General features: G+C 32.1%; 1 protein-coding gene across 3 annotated transcripts in view; it reads left to right on the forward strand.

The window, feature by feature from the left end:
- Teh1 (tipE homolog 1 phospholipid transfer protein) overlaps positions 1-21955 on the forward strand; it is a 174715-nt gene that overhangs the window by 9941 nt on the left and 142819 nt on the right. For 2 of the 3 annotated variants that reach the window (XM_072546488.1, XM_072546487.1), the window contains exons 1-2: positions 12789-12975; positions 18740-19057. In XM_072546488.1, the coding sequence (XP_072402589.1) occupies positions 12910-12975; positions 18740-19057 (384 nt within the window). In that variant the 5' untranslated portion in view covers positions 12789-12909. Of the gene's footprint in view, positions 1-12788; positions 12976-18739; positions 19058-21955 lie in introns of those variants that run through there. The other variant, XM_072546489.1, reaches the window with a different exon arrangement.

A 21955-nucleotide genomic window follows, 5' to 3' on the forward strand; every position in this document is an offset into this window, starting at 1 on the left:
AAATTGTACAGTATCTTCCAGCTTCTAAAATGTCTTCGAGATCTGAAGTACTCCTGTCATTGGCACTCGTTGGCGGCTTGCCCACGCAACTTCAAAGGAGTGTCGCTTCTCTGTGTTCGTTAGTTCTCTGAAGCAAATGTTCAGTTTAGAGGTGCCTATATTATATACATAACATATATTTATAGATGTATGTATGTATGTATTATATACATATTTGTTTGAGTGTTAGTGTGTCTGTTACCAGTTTTTCGAATATACTTGAATAAAGCATTTATATATACAGAAAATAAGTTGATGCTCCAAAATATAAATAACATGCTCCAAAATTTTTTTAGAATAACTCCGTTAATTTTTAAGCTACAGTGTCCATTAAAAAAATATTTTGAAGGTAATTTCAAAAGCTACAAGACTAAGTAGATTAACATATGTTAAAATTCTTTCTTTTTAAATAGTAAAGGGCCAAAGTGCTGATTACAGGTGTGTCTGCCGCTGTATCTCAAACTTCAATTGGCTATATCTCTATTATTTTTCGAGCTACAACAAAAATAAAAAAAAACAAAATTTTTGTTAAGAAAAAAACTACATTTTGGTATGGAATCATTTTTCACGTATCTTTTATAGTTTTAGATTTATTTTGAAAAAATGTAAATTTTTAGATAATTAAAAAAAAAGATTTTTTAAGTTAAACATGATTTTTTCAAAAAATACGCATTTTAAACAGGCTAAACTTTTAAAACTTATAAATAACACTAAAATAAAATGAATTGTAGAAGATATACGTTTAATTTCAATTCTGATCGAAATAGTGTTACTTATACTGCTCGTTTTTTTTTAAACGCTAGAGTAATTCAAATTCTTTCCTTCGTATTTCGCTTTATTTTAAGCGAAATGGCTTTTAACATAGCTCATTTTAAAGGTTTTTTCTAGCTCTTTAAAAAGTGTTGTATGAGTTTTTATCAAAACATATGTCCATTTTCCGATATTTGATGTTAAATGCATCGAGTATAGTATCCCAAAAATAAAAAGTCATTTTCAAACAATTATAAATCGCTTAGTATTGTACTTATAAAACACATATAAAACAATCTCTTTGTTTTTTTATAAGCTTTATTTTTGTTCATTATAGATTTTTCAATAAAACGCTTTGTTTTTGAGTTATTCGTACAAAATCATTGGAAAACATGTTCTTTTTTGCGAAAAGTTTACTTTTTCAAGTGCGTATAACTCAAAAAGTATTGATTTAGCGAACAAAATTTATATAACATTTTTTGTTTAAAATTTTATTCTCTATCAATTCCCGGGGTTATTTTGAGTGTAAAAAGTTCAACCCCCTAGATGGGGTGCCAACCACCCCAGGGGTAGAAGCACACATCGGCACCATATAACTTATGTTTTTTGAGTAATTTACTACCCACTGTAAAAATTTCAGATAAATCGGTGCAGTTATAAAAAATTTAAAGGGAAAATGCCACAGTAACTGGACTATATGTGCAGTTTATGTGATGGTAGAACTGCTAAAAGACAGTGTAAACCACGGTTTCCTGAACGAAGAATACCAAGTTATCGAACTTTTGGAAAGATATCTGACTACTCAGGAAGACACGGTCAGTTTCTATCGTAAGACTACACGAACTCAATGAAAGACAAAACGTTAATATTGAAAATAATATTCTTAATTTATGTGAGAATAATCCTAAAGTGAGTACCCGACGAATTAGTCATGCTCTGCAAATTCAACATACCACTGTCTGGCGAAACTTGGAAAAAAGTGTAAAGATTGATACCTGGTAATGAACGGTTTGGAGAGAGCAAAATCCATTTGCCACAAGGCAAAGTCCCTCTCAGCATAAATTTTCTGTTAATGTGTGGAGTGGCATATTCGATAACAATTTAATGGGACCATATATTTTACCTCTAACTCTAACCTTAACCGGTGAAGTGTATTTAGATTCTTTAGAAAATATTTTACCAGTATCAATACAGGTGGATATTTTTCCCAGACAATTTTCCCAATAAATTGATTGGTAGAGGCTTTCCTCATGTCTGGCCTTCACATGATCGTATGATTTTAATCCTATCGATTATTATGTTTGGTGATATATAAAATCCAATTTTTATAACGATGAAATAGATAGCAGGGAAGAACTTTTTGAACAAATTCAAGACACTTTTCAAGAAATGAAAAATAACCCAGACGATAATAGGAAATCAGTCAGATATATTACAAAAAGCGCAAGACTTTGCCTTCGACAAGGTGGGAGTCATTTCGAACAATTACTTTTGTTTTAAATAGTTATTTTTCTGCAAATTGTCGCTGTTTTTTTGAAATTTTTAAGATATTTGGTTGATTTATCAAGTTATGTATTTGTTGTGGACCTTTATTATTTATTCAATAATTAAATAAGAATATTTGTTATGAATTATTTGTCGCATATAATAAAAAAAACACTGAAATGTTAACATTTTACCAATTTAGATTAACTATTGGTGTTAATTAAAATTAAGTAGCAATAATTTTATTTTCTACTTCGATTACTTCGAGCTCTCGCAAATGACATAATTTCAGAATTCAAATTCAAAATTTTACCAGAAAAAATATTTTCCCGAAAGTTCAAAGTATACCACTAAATTAAGTTTTTCAAATGCAGAAACCATTTTTAAAAAATCTAATGTACACGGTGTTGTTTTTGGATAGGAATATTTTTCCAATATTTTTTATTTCGGACCAGTATTCCTTATAATTATAACTAAATTAATCGATTAAACCTTAAAGAATATTCGCGTGCCAAATATACATAATAAAACATAAGAAATTGACAAAATAGATAAAATACCGAGTAAGACCCGTTAAGTATGGGTGTTTAAGATCGCCTAAGTGTCCCCTTTTTCAGTTAACGTATGTTGCCTTCCCAAAGAAACACCCTGTATAATAAGGGGCGACTACGAACTCCCCCACGCTACCTAGATTTTAATGGGTTCAGTTTTATAGTAGGATTAAAAGCGACTACGAACTGCCCCATGCTACCTAGGTATTTAGATAATATTTTTGTGAACCTATATAGTTTTTATTTTACTTTATTGTATTTAAAAAGGAACCTAATTCCCAAAGCATGAGCGAAAATTTTAAATGATTAAATAATGAAACTATAACAATATACTCGAATAAACTTTATTTATAATCTACATTAACTTATATACAATAACAAAAACTACAGATAAACAATAACAATGCTTAATTCTAATGTCTGATTAGTGATTAAAATAAGTAAGTGAACACTATATTTTAGATTTTAAAAATTAGCTGCATAATAATTGCAAACTGACTTAATGAAGTCTAATTTAGTAATGTTTTGATTAACGTAATATTCATTTAGCCTATTTTCAATAAAATCAACTTTTTTATTGTCGTTTAATCAAGTTTTTTTCGAATCTATGTGCAATTCTAATTTTCACATATACTTCTGCTTGAAAATTTAACAAAATGTCTGTAAATTTAAATATGTCAGGACGTGATTTATAAAAACATTTGTTAAATTTCGAGTGAAATGATTCACATGCGTTTGTAGTAAATACACAGATGATGAATTTGAAGCCCACATGTAAGGAGGAAATGTTGAATCTTCCGTTAAATAATTATCAACTAGGTAATCACAAAATTGCAAAACTCTGTCATCTTCTGGCATAATATTAAAAAGTTCAGCAGAAAAAAAGTCAACATCATTTGGATCTAAATAAGGAATGCCGAAAAACAATTTCAAATATTTTCCAATAACAATTTGATTTTTATATTCCGAGGACAAACCTAAATTTTGAATTTTTCGGTACCAATTTTGTGTTAAATGAAATTTTCAACAAAAAATAATAATGTAAAGTAATAATAGTGTTACAAAAAAGTAATAAAGAATCAGAAATTATTCGCTTCGGTTTGAAATTTAAATTCAAGTCTGTACATATTGTTATTAATGTATCAAAAGTACTTTTGTACGATTGCTCTGATTTATTTGTTAACAAACAAAATACTAGAGGAACATAAAAGTAAACATCTGACAAAAATATTTGGAACAGTATTGAAAACTTCCATCTACATACAAAGAATCTACATTACACAAAAAGTAAAGATTTGTGAAACAACTAAAAATTGTGGAATTATTTTTGGTAGATAATAAAAAGTTTTCACCTGTATTTGTTTTTAAATTTAAGTTCACTAACACTTGTAAAACTTCTTCCATTGACTTGGGCAATGATGGTGTGGATTTTCGTCTTGCAGCATAGATATTTCTTCGAAAGCAAGAAATGTCTTTCGCCGTCAGCGGTAAATTGCTGAAATTTTCCTTCCTCAATTTCTTGTGGACAATCTTCACATATATCTTCTACAGCTTTCCTCTTTGTAGAATTACTAAAAATTTCCCGGTCAACGTGGATATCTGGAGAATGATTATGCTCCACCGATGCTTTTTCATGAATAACGTAATTTTCATCACCTTTCTTTGTGTACACTTTTTGTTGATACCCTTTTTTGATGCATCGCCATCTAACTTTTCCATCTTTAGAGACATGGGCCTTTGAATATTTATATTCATTAATTATTAATAAAAGTTCTCCCCTTTGACTAAACATAGTCGTTGGATTCGCCATTTAAAAGTTAAACACTAACGGACAAAACTATACCGTAATACTTGCAACTGAAGTGAATAACAGAAAATATTTATATTCTTACTTTCAACTATAATCAAATTTGGAATTTCCGGTCATTAAGATTTAATCCCCAACTTTCTCGGCGATGGGGCAGCAGGTATTTGGGATTAATGGGCCCAGGTAGTTCGTGCGACAGTTAGATAACGCCGATAATAAGATATTTGTGATTTTCTGCCGATTGTACTTGATGACTTTGATTTTAATTTACTATTTTTTCAAATTATAATCTAATATACATGGTAAACTACCTTCGTATAATGACGCCAACCATTTTTTTGTAATCGAACCCCCATTTGTTTTCAATTTACAGATTTTCCTTGCTAAACTGATTCCAAAAATGCATAACACGTTGCAACGTTGCTTCAAATGCAAAAATTCGAAGTTACTTACAAAATAATAAATGAAGAATAAACGCATCAAACACATTAAATGAAATTTCATATTGTTATACAACTACTTTAATAAACTATTAAAAACACCTTGCATTATTTGTAACATTGTTTCTAACAGCTTTTATTAGTGATCCAAAACCCAGAATAATAAAAATTTTTTCTAACAGCTCTTATCAGTAATCTAAGCTCCCGAACCATAAAAATATTGCTAATGTTTTACAGTATTTTTTAATTTTTTGTTCATTTGACGTTAAAAACTGTTAGAAATAAAAAACGGGTGTGGCAGTCCAGTGGGACTGCCGGTAGAAGTTATACTTCTATACACGCGTTCGTCGTTACAAATTTTTATGGGAGTAAATCTGCACAATCATTACATATGTAATGCTATAGGTAAGAGAGAACAGAGAGAAAAAGAATTAGGTATATAGGTATATGGTGCATCGTTTGCTGTATATAAACATTTGACCTGTAATATGAGTATAGTAAATGAAGGATTGAATCAATATTTTAATGAAAATATATATTTTTATTTTCATGTATGTATAAAAAGAATTGAATGCAAAAAAAATTTTTACACATACTCTGCAGTAAAATTCATTGTTTATTTTGTTATTAATATAAAAATACAATACAATACACTGCAACATAATTCAATATAATAATACAATACAAATTAAAATGTAATATTCATAAGTATTTACAAATGACAATATACATAACTTACTTACGCATATGTTTAATTTATCATAATAATAATATTAATAAGAAAATAATAATATTAATAAATATTAAATATATTTACAGAAGGAATATTTTTATTCTCGAGAGAGAAAGAGAGAAAAAATATATCTTCTCTGTCTTTCTCTTACCTATATTTTACATATATAATGATTTTGCCGATTCACTCCCGTACAAATTTCCAACGTCGAATGCGCGTATAGAAGTATTACTTCAAAAAATGTTTGTGGAAGATAAAAATAAAAAACCGACAACTCGGTTGTAAATTTTCATTTTATTTTAATATTTAGCATTTTTGCGAATTATACATATATTTAATAAGATTAACGTGAGGTTTTTAAATATTTCAAAAATAAAAAAGGGAAATTCATATTGTGATTCGAACTCGCATCTATCAGCGTATGAACCAAACACGTAAAAAATTTGCCAATTAGACATGACACTAACGTATTTCAAAATTGACAGTTCTCGGTCATACAGTGATTTATTGTAATTATTATTTTGAAATCTAATAATAAAATAATTATGTACATTTAATAAATAATACAAAACATATCACATAAATAATAATGTTAATATATATATTATATTATATATATAATATTATATATATATATATATATATATATATATATATATATATATATATATATATATATATATATATATATATATATATATATATATAAAGTAGTTAGGTATTATTGACTGACACGTTATGTAAAATAAAGTTTTATTTTGAGGTTGCAGTCATTAATAGGGCAGGAAAGTAAAACTCTTTGTTCTTTATTCAAGCTTTCGCAAAATTTATTTGCTTCTTCAGGATATGCTAAAGTATGGTATCAGTAAATACAACGAAATTAGAACTAAATAGCATTGTATAAAACTAGTAAAAAAACTTACAACATGAGGTTAATCCATTAAATTTTCAAATTTGCAAAACATTAAAACTTAACTTATTTTAAAAATTATACAGTTATGTAAGTACAATATTCCAATTTAATTTAATTTTGTAAAAATTCATTTTGACATTGATTGTTTGATTTATGTCAGAAAGACACTCGTTTCTGTTTATTATATTTTTATATATTATTATATATTTATATTATTGTTATCAACAACAAAAAATATAATAAACAGAAACGAGTGTCTTTCTGACATAAATCAAACAATCAATGTCAAAATGAATTTTTACAAAATTAAATTAAATTGGAATATTGTACTTACATAACTGTATAATTTTTAAAATAAGTTAAGTTTTAATGTTTTGCAAATTTGAAAATTTAATGGATTAACCTCATGTTGTAAGTTTTTTTACTAGTTTTATACAATGCTATTTAGTTCTAATTTCGTTGTATTTACTGATACCATATTTTAGCATATCCTGAAGAAGCAAATAAATTTTGCGAAAGCTTGAATAAAGAACAAAGAGTTTTACTTTCCTGCCCTATTAATGACTGCAACCTCAAAATAAAACTTTATTTTATATATATATATATATATATATATATATATATATATAAGTTAATATAATATTAAATATATATATATATATATATATATATATATATATATATATATATACAAAAGAAACATTTTTATTCTCGAGAGAGAAAGAGAGGAAATATATCTTCTGTTTCTCTCGTACTCATTATCTTACATATGTAATGATTTCACCGATTCACTCCCGTGCAAATTTCCAACGTGAAGCGCGCGTATAGAAGTATAACTTTAATAATGTACAAATCTGTATTGTTTACGCTTTACAGAAGGTACTTTTACGTGAAAACTATTCAAACAATTTATTATTTGCAACTTTTTTTACAAAATGGATTTAACCGAAAGTGATAGAATTGAAATATTAATGATGATTGCTATTAGCGATAAGATGCGGACTTCAACAAGAAGTATGACGATTTTCTCATGAAAGGCACCCAGATCGTGAACCTATTTCACAATCTACGGTAAGCAAAGTAGAGCGAAAATACAAAGAATTAGGCCATGTAAGGGATGCAGCAAAGCATGGTAGACCAAAAATTAATAAATATATAACATAGTTTTGGAGTAGTAGATAAATATATAACATAGTTAGCCAAGACATAATTTTGGCCGTAGTAGAAAATCCAGACTGTATAGTGTGAGAAAATTATTTATGGATTTTGGTGTTGGAAAGCCTTCAGTACCAAAAATGGTCATGTTAACTGACAAAACACCCGGTATTGGTCTGGTGAAAATCCACACTGGATGCAAGTGTCCCATACGCAAAAACCACAAAAAACGAACGTATGGGCTGGTATCGTAAGAAATACAATTATTGGTCCATATTTTTTTGATGAAAATTTAACAGGAGCATTATATCTGGATTTGCTACAAAATACATTAATTCCTGCTCTGATCCAGCTTTTTCCTGATATTCAAATACCCACTAATGTAGACCGCAAAATCTGGTTTCAACAAGATGGTGCACCTTCACATTTCGCAGTAACTGTGCACGAATTTTTAAACATAACTTTTCGAAAATGGTGGATAGGAAGAAGGGAATCAGTGGAATGGCCCACTAGATCACCTGATTTGAACCCATTAGATTTTTTTATGGGGTTATTTAAAATTTAAAGTCTACACAAATAGACCTGATAATATCCGTCAACTCCAAGACCGAATTAGACAGGAAATAAAGAACATAACACCCGCTATGTTATAGAATGAAAGACGAAAGGTAATGACCGGTTCAGTCATTGTATTACGATCAATGGAGAACAATTTGAACTTCTTCTTGTTCTTCCTCTAATGACGCTACAACCCTTTGTGAGTCTTGGCTTGCTTAACAATGTTCTTCCATTCTGCTCTGTCGGATACTTCCCTTCGCCACTGCCTGATGTTCATGGTTTTAAGATCCCTCTCTACGTCGTCTATCCATTTTTTACGAGGCCTTCCTCTTGTTTTGTTTCCTTGGGGCTTCCATTTCTGGACTACATTTACAGCTCGATTATCTGGCATTCGTTCTAGGTGACCAAGCTAGTTTAGTCTTTGTCACTTTACAAATCTAACAATATCTGCGCTCTGCATTAGTTCATCCAGCTCGTGGTTCATTTTAATTCTTTACGAACCATCGCTGCATTGGGTTGGTCCAAATATCTTCCTTAGTATTTTGCGTTTAAATATTCTCATTTGACTTTCATCAGTGGTTGAGAAGGTCCACGTTTCACATCCATATGTGACCACTGATCTAATTACTGTTTTGTAGATTCTAAGCTTAGACTCACGATTTAGTAACTTAGTTTTCATTAAGTCTTTCTATGCATAAAAGCACTTATTACCGTTAAGAATCCGTGCTTGTATTTCTTGACTGATGTTGTCATTTATTATTGAGCATAGGTAGGGAAAAGTGGAGGCATATTTGTAGATATGGTTGTCTATCTTCAGATTTTCATGTTGATTCGGAACAATTTCAACATTTACACAGTAATTTCATAATAGTAAAGTAGTTGTATAAAAATATGTAATTTAATGTGTTTATTACGTTTATCTTCTTCTTCTAAATGTGCCTATTTTCTAGAGATGTTGGCGACACAATGACCCATCTTATTCTATTCACAGCAGCTCGGAAATAGGTCAGTTGATGTTAGACCAGTCCACTTCCTAAGATTGGCCAGCCAGTATATACGTCTACGTCCAGGGCCTCTCTTACGCAGAATCTTGCCTTGTAGAATCAACTGTAGAACTCGGTATTTATTATTACGCATTATGTGGCCGAAGTAAGCCAATTTTCTGTTCTTCACGGGGTTTCTATGATACTTGTGTGGTGTATATATGAGACCCTCAACATACGTCGGTAGCACCACATTTCAAATGCCTCTAATCGTTTTATGGCATCTTCTGTAAGGCTCCAGCTTTCTACTCTATAGAGGAGGACACTAAAGACGTAACATCATCTAAGAATTCTTTTGCTTATATTGATACTTAAAGATAAGTTGCAGAAAATCTTCCTAAGACTATTAAAAGAGCTTCTGGCTTCTGAGTTTTTATTTCGTAGCTGTGATCCCAAATATCCTTAATATTGCAACCCAAATAGCATATTTCTTCCACTCTTTCTAACAGTGTATCGCCTATTGTAATTTGGGCGTTTATGTTAGTGTTCTTACTAATGATCATTATTTTTGTTTTCTTGCCATTTAGTTTTAGGCCGTATTTGTTACATGTTTCTATAACGTTATCCATCATCTTTTGGAGCCCTTGCGCACTAGCTGCCAGCAACACTGTATCATCTGCATATCTAATATTGTTTATAAGTTGGCCATTTACAGCAATTCCATTTTGGTATTCGTCCAAGGCCTCTCTGAAGATGTTTTCAGGGTATATGTTAAATAATGCCGGTGACAATATACAACCCTGTCTAACTCCTTTTTCGACTGTGAAGATCTCGTACAATTCATTTTCTAATCGCACTGTTGCTTTTTGTTGGAGATATTACGTTTATCCTTAATTTATTATTTTGTAGGTAAGTTGGAATTTTTGCAATTTTGCCACCCTGTACCAATTTGAAGCACGGTTTTATACATTTTTGGAATCAGCTTAGCAAAGGAAATAATATAAATTGAAAAAAGAAGGTTCATTTAAAAAAAAATGGTGATGACGTCATCTTACGAAGGTGGTTCACCCTGTATATTACATTATAATTTGAAAAAATAATAAATTAAAATCAAAATCGACCTGTTTCGGGAATTTGTAATAATATTGTTTATTTAGCTAATAATGAATTTATGCGTTACTTTAGGGACCACTGAATATATACAGTATGATGCAAATGTATGGAATAAATTCATTATTTCAGAAACAGACAACGTTTAAAAAAAATCTTAAAACACGTAAATTTTAATTTTTGAATAGCCATCAACTGCTATATATGTGTTGGACATTACGTCATCAGTGTCGGCGTAATGACATAATCGACGACATGTTCAAATTGACGACCTTCAGCAATAATACAATGTGAAAAATGGGCAATAAATTCTTTCCTAACATTTTCGATGACTTCAGGTGTTATCTATGCAATTTTCGTTCTGATGCGCTCCTTCAACTCTTCCACGTTATTCGGTCGATTTTGATACACTCTGCTCTTTAAATATCCCCACAAAAAAATCTAACGGAGTCAAATCTGGAGACCTTGCCATTCGATGGGCCCCCTTCTACCTATGCACCTGCCTGGGGAAACGTTATTAAGGTAATTTCGTACCTCAACGCCGTAGTGTGGGGGAGCTCCAACATGTTGGTACCACATATCATTTCTATTTGGAAATGGCGGATTTAGCTGTGACAACAGATAATCCTGAGAAAATTGTAGATAACGAGAAGCAGTTAGGTTTTCCTCAAAAAAAATAGGTCCCTACAATTTGATTGTTTATAATGCCGGCCCTAACATTCACCTTCTCGGGATATTGTGTCCTATACTCTTCCATCCAATGTAGATTTTCACTTGCCCAGTATCGATATATCTGGCGATTTACGTGACCGTTCAGCATAAAAGACGTTTCATCAGAAAAAAGTACCTTTTGTTTTGTATGAAACCCTTGTCTCTATTATATTTTTCTATAATGGTTTCGCAGAATTCGATTCTTCTATCGAAGTCATCTTCTAATAGCTCCAAGGCCAGATGTACTTCGTATGGATGCCACTCCTCCTTTTTTAGCACTCTTAAAACAGTTGATTGGTGGAAATTATTATCTAGTGCAACCTGCCTAGAACTGGTATGGCGATTTTCTTGAAACGCCAGTACAACGTCCAGTTTCTTGGCTTCGGATATTGATTTTCTAACAGTTCTGGAAAGATCTTTAACATGGCCCGTTTGTCTAATTTTTTTTTTTCAATTTTACTTACTGTTGATTGAGTAATTGGTTCGCGATTGGGGTATTTAGCATTAAATAAATTACGAACTTCTCCTTGAGTCCTCACTCTATCTCCATAACCAATCATGATTAAAATCTCGATTCGTTTTGATTCTGTTAGTTTAATTTTTGTAAATGCTGTTATTAATGTCGAAAAAAAACTCGAAGAGTAAAAATTTGACGTCTGTTGTTTGACAGATTCACAGATCATTGACAAATAAAGACGAGTCAATGACAATATTGATTTAAATATTTTTAAAAAATAACTTAGAATACTTACTACAATAATTAATTTTTCAGATTATAAGGTAGCATTGTTTGTTATATGTATTTTTTTCGGAACCAGCATAAAACACTATTTTGTTTTATTCCCAGTGGCGTTCCATAGTGTATTTTAGTTCAGTGACCTCGGTTTGTATTTAAAAAAATCGTCGATTACGTCATTACGCCGACACTGATGACGTAATGTCCAACATATATATAGTAGTTGATGGCCATTCAAAAATTAAAATTGACGTGTTTTAAGATTTTTTTTAAAACTCGTCTGTTTCGGAAATATTGAATTTATTCCATACATTTGCATCATACTGTATAACATTTGTTATAGTTATAAATACAGAGAAGAGACAGCCCAATAATACCGGCCGGTAACTAACAATTGGATGGATACTGTTGTAAATACAATTTTCGTAGTTTTACTCCCATAAATATTTAACATCGGTATTAAGGATGTCATAAATAAGGAACGAAAATCAAACATTTTACGCTGTTAAATCCTGGCATGTTTCCGAAACCTAGAAGACTTTCTGAGTAGGATTACATTTATCGCAATCAAATTTAACTAGTACCTAATACATTAAAAAAATTTAACCCTGTATAAATGTGTTGCAAAATTTTCCGAATCGTCACTTACAGATTTTGAGCGAGTCTATACAACATTTATTGAGCTATAATCATCAGGAGCCGTAATTTGCGTCTGCGTCTACTTTGAATTAGAAAGGGCTGTCACACCCCGCGCCCTAATATTCCCGGCTATCCGCTTGCCTGGCACAAGCGCACTTCGGCCAGCAAAATAAAAGCTTGAATGAAAGAATGTTGTGAGCTTGCGTTGGGGTACTTCGATTTTTGATGACAATAATATTGTGATAAACTGAAAGCATTTTCAAATTGTTCGAATCAGATGTCATAGTTTGAATTTTAAAATGAGGAGCAGTAGTTCGGAACTGCTCCTAGACCAGCAAGAGGAGCTTCGTAGACAAAAAATTAAGGTAAAATCTCGTTTCAATATGTTCACTTTTGGATAGCTGCCACTAGATATATTTGACAGATATATGAGCATGAAAATTAGGTGAATATGGGCTGTCCCCTGGGTCAAGAAATGTAAAGGATTGTTTTATTTATTTGGTTTGGGAATACAGATCTATAAATGTTTGAGATCTTTGTTATTTTCAATTATTTTAGAATTTTTTTAATAAATGGCATATTCATTTATAATTACAATATTTTAACTTCATTACATAAGTTTTATATTTAATTTACACGTTCTAAATATAATAATTTATTATTAATGATGACTTATTCCCACAGAAAACGCGATACCCAGGATATCAAGGTTTGAGCTCTGGGGTACTCTTTATACATTATCTAGATCTATGTGACCTAAAATGAATATAACTGACAAAATTCGTGATGTATTAATTGTTCGCTTTTGCATGCTCTTGTAAAGATGTTGACAAAGACTTTACATATATTTCTTGGAATAACATCGGTTGTTGACAAGCTTTTAGGAATAGATTACATACTTTCTATTAGCCATTGTCTGCTTCTTTGTACTTCGAAATGTATGCACTTAATTACATTCTTGTTATGTTTAGTGCAGACTGTTGTTTTTAAGTATTGCCACATACTTAATTTAACCGTTAACCATAACCAACACGTTTTTTCATGTGGTTTAAGCAAGTTTCAAAACATTTTTATTAATAAACAGAACATTTTTGGAAGTAACATTAAGATACAATAGAAATATATATGTACCTACAACTAAATTTTCAAAAACCAAAAATTATTCGTAGTCAAAACTAATCGTCTTCTTTTTAATTTTCTTCTGTAACTGGATCAACTGCACTCGGTCCCAGCTCGATTGCTTCTTCTGATGTGTGAACCTTTTTTTATTTTTAATTTTGCCGTCGCATTCTCGTGTTTCATATTCGTATAAAATGTATGGAACACTGGAGGTATATGTTTAAAAAGAGTTCGCAGATTTTTCCATTTTTCAAGCTTAATTGGGACTGAACTGTGTGGCTGAATTGTGTGAAGTTGCGTAAAAGTTTCATTAATAGAAAGCGATGGCCGTCCAGATAAGCTCCAGATAAGCTGGATCTACATAAACATTTTAGGAATGTATAGATATCATTCTAAACTGACTTAAATTCAAACAAAAATGGGATGTGTACCTATAAGTACCATTTGATAATACATGGCCAGCAAAAACCGATTTGCAAAGGTTGCTTACTCCGCACTTTGAATGAAAGCCCAAATTTTATTATAACTGTAGCATTAAAGAAGAAAGCAAGTATTGCTAGAACCTCTACAGAAGACAGAAGAGGTAAACACATCTCAAAAAACATAAACTGCCCACTGAAAAATTTGAAGAAATAAAACAGCACATTCTGTCTTTCCCACATTATGAGTCGCATTATAGTAGACAAAAAAACTCTTCCATCACACCTCATACTATAAAAAATGCGTCAACTGTATAACAAACGTATTCATCTCCGGTTTCAATGAGAATATGCGCACAAAAGCTTAAAAACTTTAATTTATCATTTAAGAAACCTCAGGTGGATACTTGTTTGAGTTGTGATAAATTCACATTGAGATTGAAACTTTGTATAGATGAGACAGAAAAAATCAGCATCACTCAAGAACACGAAGAGCACAAAATGCCGCTGACACTGCATATTAAGAGAAAAGAAAAGACACCCATATATCCAAAACTAACAGTCTGATCAAAACATATATTTTTGATTTGCAGCAATGCCTACCGACTCCCGATTTAAAATCATCTGTAATTTTTTATAAGCGTCAGCTGTGTACATACAATCTAACGGTCCACGACAATGCAACCGGTCATGCGATATGCTACATGTGGTATGAATCAATAGCCATTAGGGGGCTAAACACATTGCTTCCTGCTTATATCGCCATCTCAAGACTATTGTACTTTCCCAAGTAGAGCATATTTATTATTCTGACACATGAGGAGGTGTCAATCAAAATCAATCATGTCCACCTTAAGAAGTTTTAGGGAAATCGCAAAAAACGTATTAGTAAATAACCTTACATGAAAAATCGGAGAAATTAGCATATATCATTTTATTTATTGAAATTAACTGACTCTTAGTAAATATTTCAAATCTGAAGGTATAAATAAACCTGTAAATACATTTTAAAAAAAGGACATGTTCTTATTTGATTGGACTTCATGGACGTTGATAGAAGGGGTTGGTAAAAAACTCTTAGACTACTTAAAATATCTATTGTATTGTTACAAAAAATATCTTGAAAAATGGCTAACATTTACCAACGACACTTTCCACAAAATATAAATGTTTAAATGTGTAGTCCAATGTCAGGTTCTAGACAATCACAGGATTCGTCCACTTCGTCAGCATCAATTTCGTCGTCCTGGACTTCCACTATTATGGTCTTATACCAAGATAAAAAGTCATGTTTCTGCCAGTCATCACCATATATTTTCACAAGTAACGTCTCCACGTCCTTCTTCTTAGCTGCTTTCACTATATTGCTCAGTGGAAGTGACTCTACAGGAGTTGAGAACGACCTTGCAGAATGCCTGCCTTTTTTTTGAGGCTTGTTGTAGGTTTCAAAATCATTTTCAAACCTAAAATTCGGTGCCGATTTCACTTTGATAACAGTAAGTTCTTGTCCATTGCGGTTGACAGCTTTCTCTTTCCTCACAAAAATCCTCTTCTTTTCAGATATCATTTCAATGTTTTTAAATCGTGTAGCCAAACTTTTAGCATCAATCAATCCCCAATCCTCTCCAAGTTTTCGTACTTCTCCAACAGAACTATATACATTGTAGTACTCTTCCTTTGTTGGAATGGTAGGCTGCTTCCTGAGTAACTTTTCAACCCTTCCTAACACCCGATCAGCGGGGAGGAAGCTATGCCCGCGAACAGGGTATGTTAGAACAATCTCCTCTAAAGCATTTTGCACTGATCCTAAGTAATACACTAATGTGTGAACAACGGCATTGTTTTTGTTTTGACCGGCACACCCATTACAGAACAGATTCAGTCTTGTTACATTTGAAAAATTAGCGGAGTTCAAGAAATTTATAAGTGCAGATGAAACTTCGGTCGCACTCCTTCCTGCAAGTTCTTCAGTCCATACGTAAAATATGGGGTTTTGTGCGTTTGATGCTACAATGCAAAAAGAGTAAAAACTTAATTGTCTTTTGTAGAACGCGTCTTGAATAGGAGTTTTGGGAAGTGCTTGAATTTGCTGGAGATCAAAACAGAAAGTAACCTCATTTCCTTTGTTTTCCTTTAAGAGCCCATAAAAAGCATTAGCTCTTAATCTGTATATTCTTTTCTCCATCATAAATTGGTTGACCACTACCAAGTCTTTCACAGCTTTAGCCTTCTCAATTTTCAGCTGAACATCTATTTTATTGCATGTACTGCAAACGTCAGAAGCTGGTGATGAAAATCCGATATTTAATTCATTGAAACTCTCCTAAACATAGATTTCTTAACTTTAAGATTATCAAGTACAGAATCATTGTATATTAGCCACAACTTCTTAATGTTTAAGTCTGCACCAAGATAAATCCTTTTCGATTTTTTTCGATTATAGTGGCTTTCTTTGTCTCTTAAATTTCTCAAAAAAAGGCGGACTGATTCCTTGTTCGCAGCAGATTTGTGACTCTTCCTATCGCCACCCCTCTGGTCCTTAACAGCCTTTCCCTCTTTCACCTTTTTAGAAATATTAGTCAATCTTGTTCCCTTCACCATGGTAATATGCATGAAAAGTTTCCTACACACAGGCATAACTTTACCGGTTGATGAAAGTATAGAATATTGTACACTAAAACTTTTAGCCTTTGATTTTTCAGAGGTAGGCCTAGGCCTTCGCCGCTTTATGTTACGTTGATTTATCCAACTGGCAATGGTGTTATCTTGCGTGTTTTTGTCAGGTATTTTGTAGAGGATATTTCGAACAAAAATAGCATCTATAGGCCTAACTAATGCACATTTCATACCTTTGTTCATGTGTTTACATGGAACAAATACACGACATCCCACTGGAGTACTGTATCGCTTAAGCTTGGCTCTAGTTTTTTTATCCACAGTCTTTTTATTTTTACGAGATCCTTCATTGGCATCGCCCACTCTCACTAAGTTTTCTTCATCCATGGAAAATTTCAATTTTATTTAATAAAAACTACTATAATAATATTAAAATTAAACCACAGTGGACACAGCCATCTAGAGGTAGATACGGATCATGGCATTATTAAAAAAAAAAAAAAGAAAAAGACTGAACTAGAGATTTTCCATCGGCTGGATGCAGTTGGTCCGCTCTAGCAGCAAAAACTTTACAGTTCATGAAATGAAAAAGAAGATTTTTTTTCCTATAAAAAGCAAATTTTTGACTTATTTGCTTTTGTCCACCGACTAATGAATTAATCTTCTAATCTCTATATTATTTCCTTGTATTGAAACGGATTTGTGACTCTACAGTAAATTTTCTACGATTGTGTTGCACTAAGATGATATTTTTTTATTTTACTAAAATTCCTATTGCTGTTGTATATTTGTATATTTTTATATCTGGTACTGATGATACAATATTTGCTTGTTCTTTAGATGGTAAATTGAAGTTGCTTATGGCATTGAAGTAGGTTAATATTGGAGATGTTGTAGATGAGGTTGATACTGAAGATGTTGGTAATTGTTTGGTGACTGCTGTGTTAGTTTCTAATTTGCTATCCATTTTTAATTTTTATTTTCTTCTTCTGGTAGTTTTCGAGTGATTTTCGACAATTAGTTTGACTTATCGGCAAAAAACAAAAATGGATCGTTTGTTTAGGTCAATGTGACGTTTCAAATGGTTTTATAGAGATTGGATAAAAACTGTACTTACAATTTTTCTTCTCTCTAGTTAGAAAAACACTTTAATTTCACTTTTAGTAACAAACCTGTTTTTAATATTTAACATAAACCAACACTTTTTATTCGGAGCTTAAATGATTGACAGTTCTCTCAATAACTATTTTGACAGTTCTACTCAAACTGTAAGCTTTAAAATAAATAATAACTGTTTAGTACTCTTGTTTATAATGAACTGTATTCCATCTGTATGTTGACTTTCATTGCAGCTATAATACACACCGTGTATTCTTTTTTCAAGGATACCAATTCAAATCCATCGCATTTCCTGCAATGTCAAGACATCTATAGCCGAGTATGCCTCTACACAGTCGTGCTCGCGCTTACTTGTCTGTAATCGTCGATTATGAAGAGGGGCGCCATTTGATTCTAGGTGTTCACTTCTTGTATATTATAATATAATTACACCTTCTTCTAATTACAATTTCTAGTTCCCTGAAATTTCTTTTTTGTTTCGGTTATGACAGTAAGGTATACCTATCTTAAGATTTTTCAGTTCGTCATTTATTTCTTATTTCTTTGTTGGTCGTGTTTTTGATCCGCCCAGTCTTTTTGCTTCTGAGTAGTTGTAATTTCATCAGAATAGATTACCAATATGTAGCTAGCAGATTTTCAATCTGAAACTCGCCTTTCACACTCTCTCGCTAATTGCGTAATGATAATCAGTTGAATGCAATGTATCCAGTTGTTACGTGGCATTAAGCCATCGGAGTAGGATTTATTAGCAGAGCTGTTTAATAATATATAATTTTACCTAAAAGCTTTATTAGATAGCTCCAGGATTTACTAGATGATTAGCCATTCTTATTATTTTGTCAATGTTTTTTTATAGGAACTAGCAGCTGCCAAAAAAAGTAAAATACCAACTGGACGATCATGTCGAGAACAAGCTATATTTTATTCCACAAGCGTGTTAGCTGTAATGGCGATGTCTGCTGGATCATCTTTGTTATTTTTGGTACCTTTATACGTAGATCCAGCAATATCCACATTGGCCTCCAACTTCGTAACTGAACCAGTGACTTGTGTGACTACTAGGATAGAAGAACTGGCCGGGCTTGCGAATTGTTCGTGGAGTTCTTGTAGAGAAGGTTGTACAAGTGACGCCTATCACTGTACGCACATATATGTTAGTTATAATAACAGTAAGGTAAGCATTATGTTTCACAGTTTTGTTACTTAAATTTTAATTTATTACGATTATATACAGGGTGAGTTAAAACTATTGGAACATAGACGAGGGTTAGAAGTACTATGGTTTGGGAGTCACTTGGTAGTATCTAAGAAGTGTATGTCGCTTGCAATGTAATGCCTCGTTGTCATGCAAGACATGGTTGACTGTTTCAGGTTCTTTGCTATAGAGTCTACAACTTGTCTCCATGAATCAGCCTTATTGTTTGTAGGTATCTCTAACTGGCGTATGTCTAGTACTGAAGCCTGGTATGACTTTGAGCTGATCCCTGCTTGTTTTCTACAGTATTTCAGCCCTATTAGCACAGATCCGTCGAATATACATTTTTCCATGTTCCTGGCCATGTATACTTTCCCATTGAGAATTAAACTTGTTTATTCGTGAAAACGGAGGACATTTTGAACACTTCCTCCTCCTTAATCCTTGAAACCTTGTCAGAGCGTGGTGACACTCTAAATATTATTGCTGCCTCCATTGGCTGCGATCCTGTGCCATATAGACGGCTTCATGTAGGGATTTTTACACCAGAGTCTTCATTTGATCTGCTCATTATTTTGGAGACCTTCTTCTTGGTCTTCGGCCTTCTACCTTTTCTTCTACTACCAATAGTTCTATGGTCCCCGTTCTTCTAGCTATGTGGCCAAAGTAAATTAGGTATGCTCGGTTTACTTTTTTTAATAGCCTGTCTTTTATATGCAGCTCTTCCAGAATTGACAGGTTGGTTCTATGTTCTGTCCAGGACTCGCATAGAATTCTTCTATAGACTCACATTTCGAAGCCTTCGATCTTATTCCTCTCGATTTTTTTGAGAGTCAATGTTTCAGCTGCGTATGTAGCATCTGGCAATGGGAAAAATAAGGGCATTGACCAACCTGAGCAGAGTATTCCTTGTTCGGTCTTTCCATATTTTAATCAGCTTAGCTGTTGCAGTTCAGGTCATTGCTAGTCTACGCTTGATTTTATAGGTATATAGATCTGTCTATCACTTCGAAATTCGCCACTTGGTGTATGTGAGGAAGATTATTATTTGCTCTGTCTACGATCATTATTTTTGTTTTTCCGGTGTTGATCTGAAGTCCGAATTCTTTGCTTAGCTGGCTTAGCCGTTCAGTGATGGTAATCATTTCGACTTCATTCGCTGCTAGTATAAGTGTGTCATCTGCGTATCGCAGGTTGCTGAATTTTTTGCCTCCTATAGTGATTCTTCCATCCCATTCATCTAGTACTTTTCTCATTATGTATTTAGAATATATGTTGTATAATAATTGTGATAGTGCGTAGCCCTGTCTAGTTCCTTTCTTTGTTTTGAACGCATCTGAATATATTCCGTGTGTTTTACCTTTGGCTAAATCTGGGTAAATCTGGCTAATCTGACTAAACTGTATGATAAAACCAAGTTTTTATCATACAGATTTCTTATTAGGTTTACTAGGTGGTTAGGTACTCCCATATTTTTCATTATACTCCAAAAGGGATCCTGTTTTACTGAATCGAAAGCCTTTGTGTAATCTATGAAACAGAGCACCACTGGTTTGTGGTGTTCTCTCGCTTTTTCTATTATCTGTCTGGCGTTCAGTATCTGCTCCCGAGTTCCTTTTCATGGTACGAATCCGCATTGTTTTTGGGCTATCTCTGGGAGTAGAAAGTTCTTTAGCCGTTCAGTTCTGTAATTGCTGCATACGGTTAGTGATCCTTTTTTATGGATAGGGATAAAGGTTGATTCGCACCACTCATCAGGCCATTCACCTCTGACCCATATTATGTTTCACATATCTTTTAGAGTTTTCGCTGGTATGCCATTGATCCCTAGTGATTTTCTGTTTCTTAGTTGGTTGAGAGCCATATCTACTTCTACTCGTAAGATTATTATATTTGAACACTTACTCTAATTAAATTTTATTTTATGTTCTAAGTCTTTATTTTAATTTTCTTCTTGTGATTTTTTTTAATTAATAACTTTATCATTATTTTATACCAGCATCGGTTATTACTTCATACTTTTCAAATCAAAATATTCCGAAAACGGTACACAGTATCGAATTTTACCAAGAGTATCTTTTTAGTGTAAAATTTCATGATATTTAAGTTCACTTGGAGTTTTGATTACTAATTCTACCCTTAAAAAAGTTATGTTGAATAATACTTGGTACGAACTTTGTAACTAACGCCCTCTATGAGAGCCAGATATAAAAATGTGTTCATGGGATGCATAGACAAGGAAAGAGAGAGGACAGGTAATGAGGAGCGCATAACTGGCATACAATATTCCATTCATTACGCATGCGTAATAATTTCATTAATTTTGTAAACTTTGAATTTATGATCCGTTAAAAAATAGCTGGTTTGATATAAAATATATCATAATAACATTTTATTTTATTTGGTATTAGGTTATGTTATAGTAATTGAATGCTACACTGGATTATGAAATTAAATATATTCATGATCATATTTACAATCCTTTCAAATAATTAATTAATTATATACAAATTCATTTATAATAACATTTTCGCTTGTAGAAGCCTTTGAATATAAATTCTTTTTGAGACACTTTTTTTTTGTTGAAAAGAATGAGTTATGTTTAATATTTTTTTTATTAGCAGGTTTATTTAAACTATCTTTACTTGTTTCAAAAATTTATTTTGATTGGATTTTCAGAGGCTAAATGAATCACTGTATTAGAGTGGTTCAACATTAACTCTAAAATAGTTGTTCTTGCCTTAACTTATCTTTTTTAATTCTTTCCATGATTTGTAGGCAGTTGTTTGTAATTTTTTCTTTAATATTTTCACTGCTATTGTTAGTGGTACCCAATTGTGATGATAATTCTGAAACGTCTGTTTCTATTTCTGGTAT

The sequence above is a fragment of the Diabrotica undecimpunctata genome, chromosome 10, assembly GCF_040954645.1.
Source record: "Diabrotica undecimpunctata isolate CICGRU chromosome 10, icDiaUnde3, whole genome shotgun sequence".
In the NCBI taxonomy this organism is placed as follows: Eukaryota; Metazoa; Arthropoda; class Insecta; order Coleoptera; family Chrysomelidae; genus Diabrotica; species Diabrotica undecimpunctata.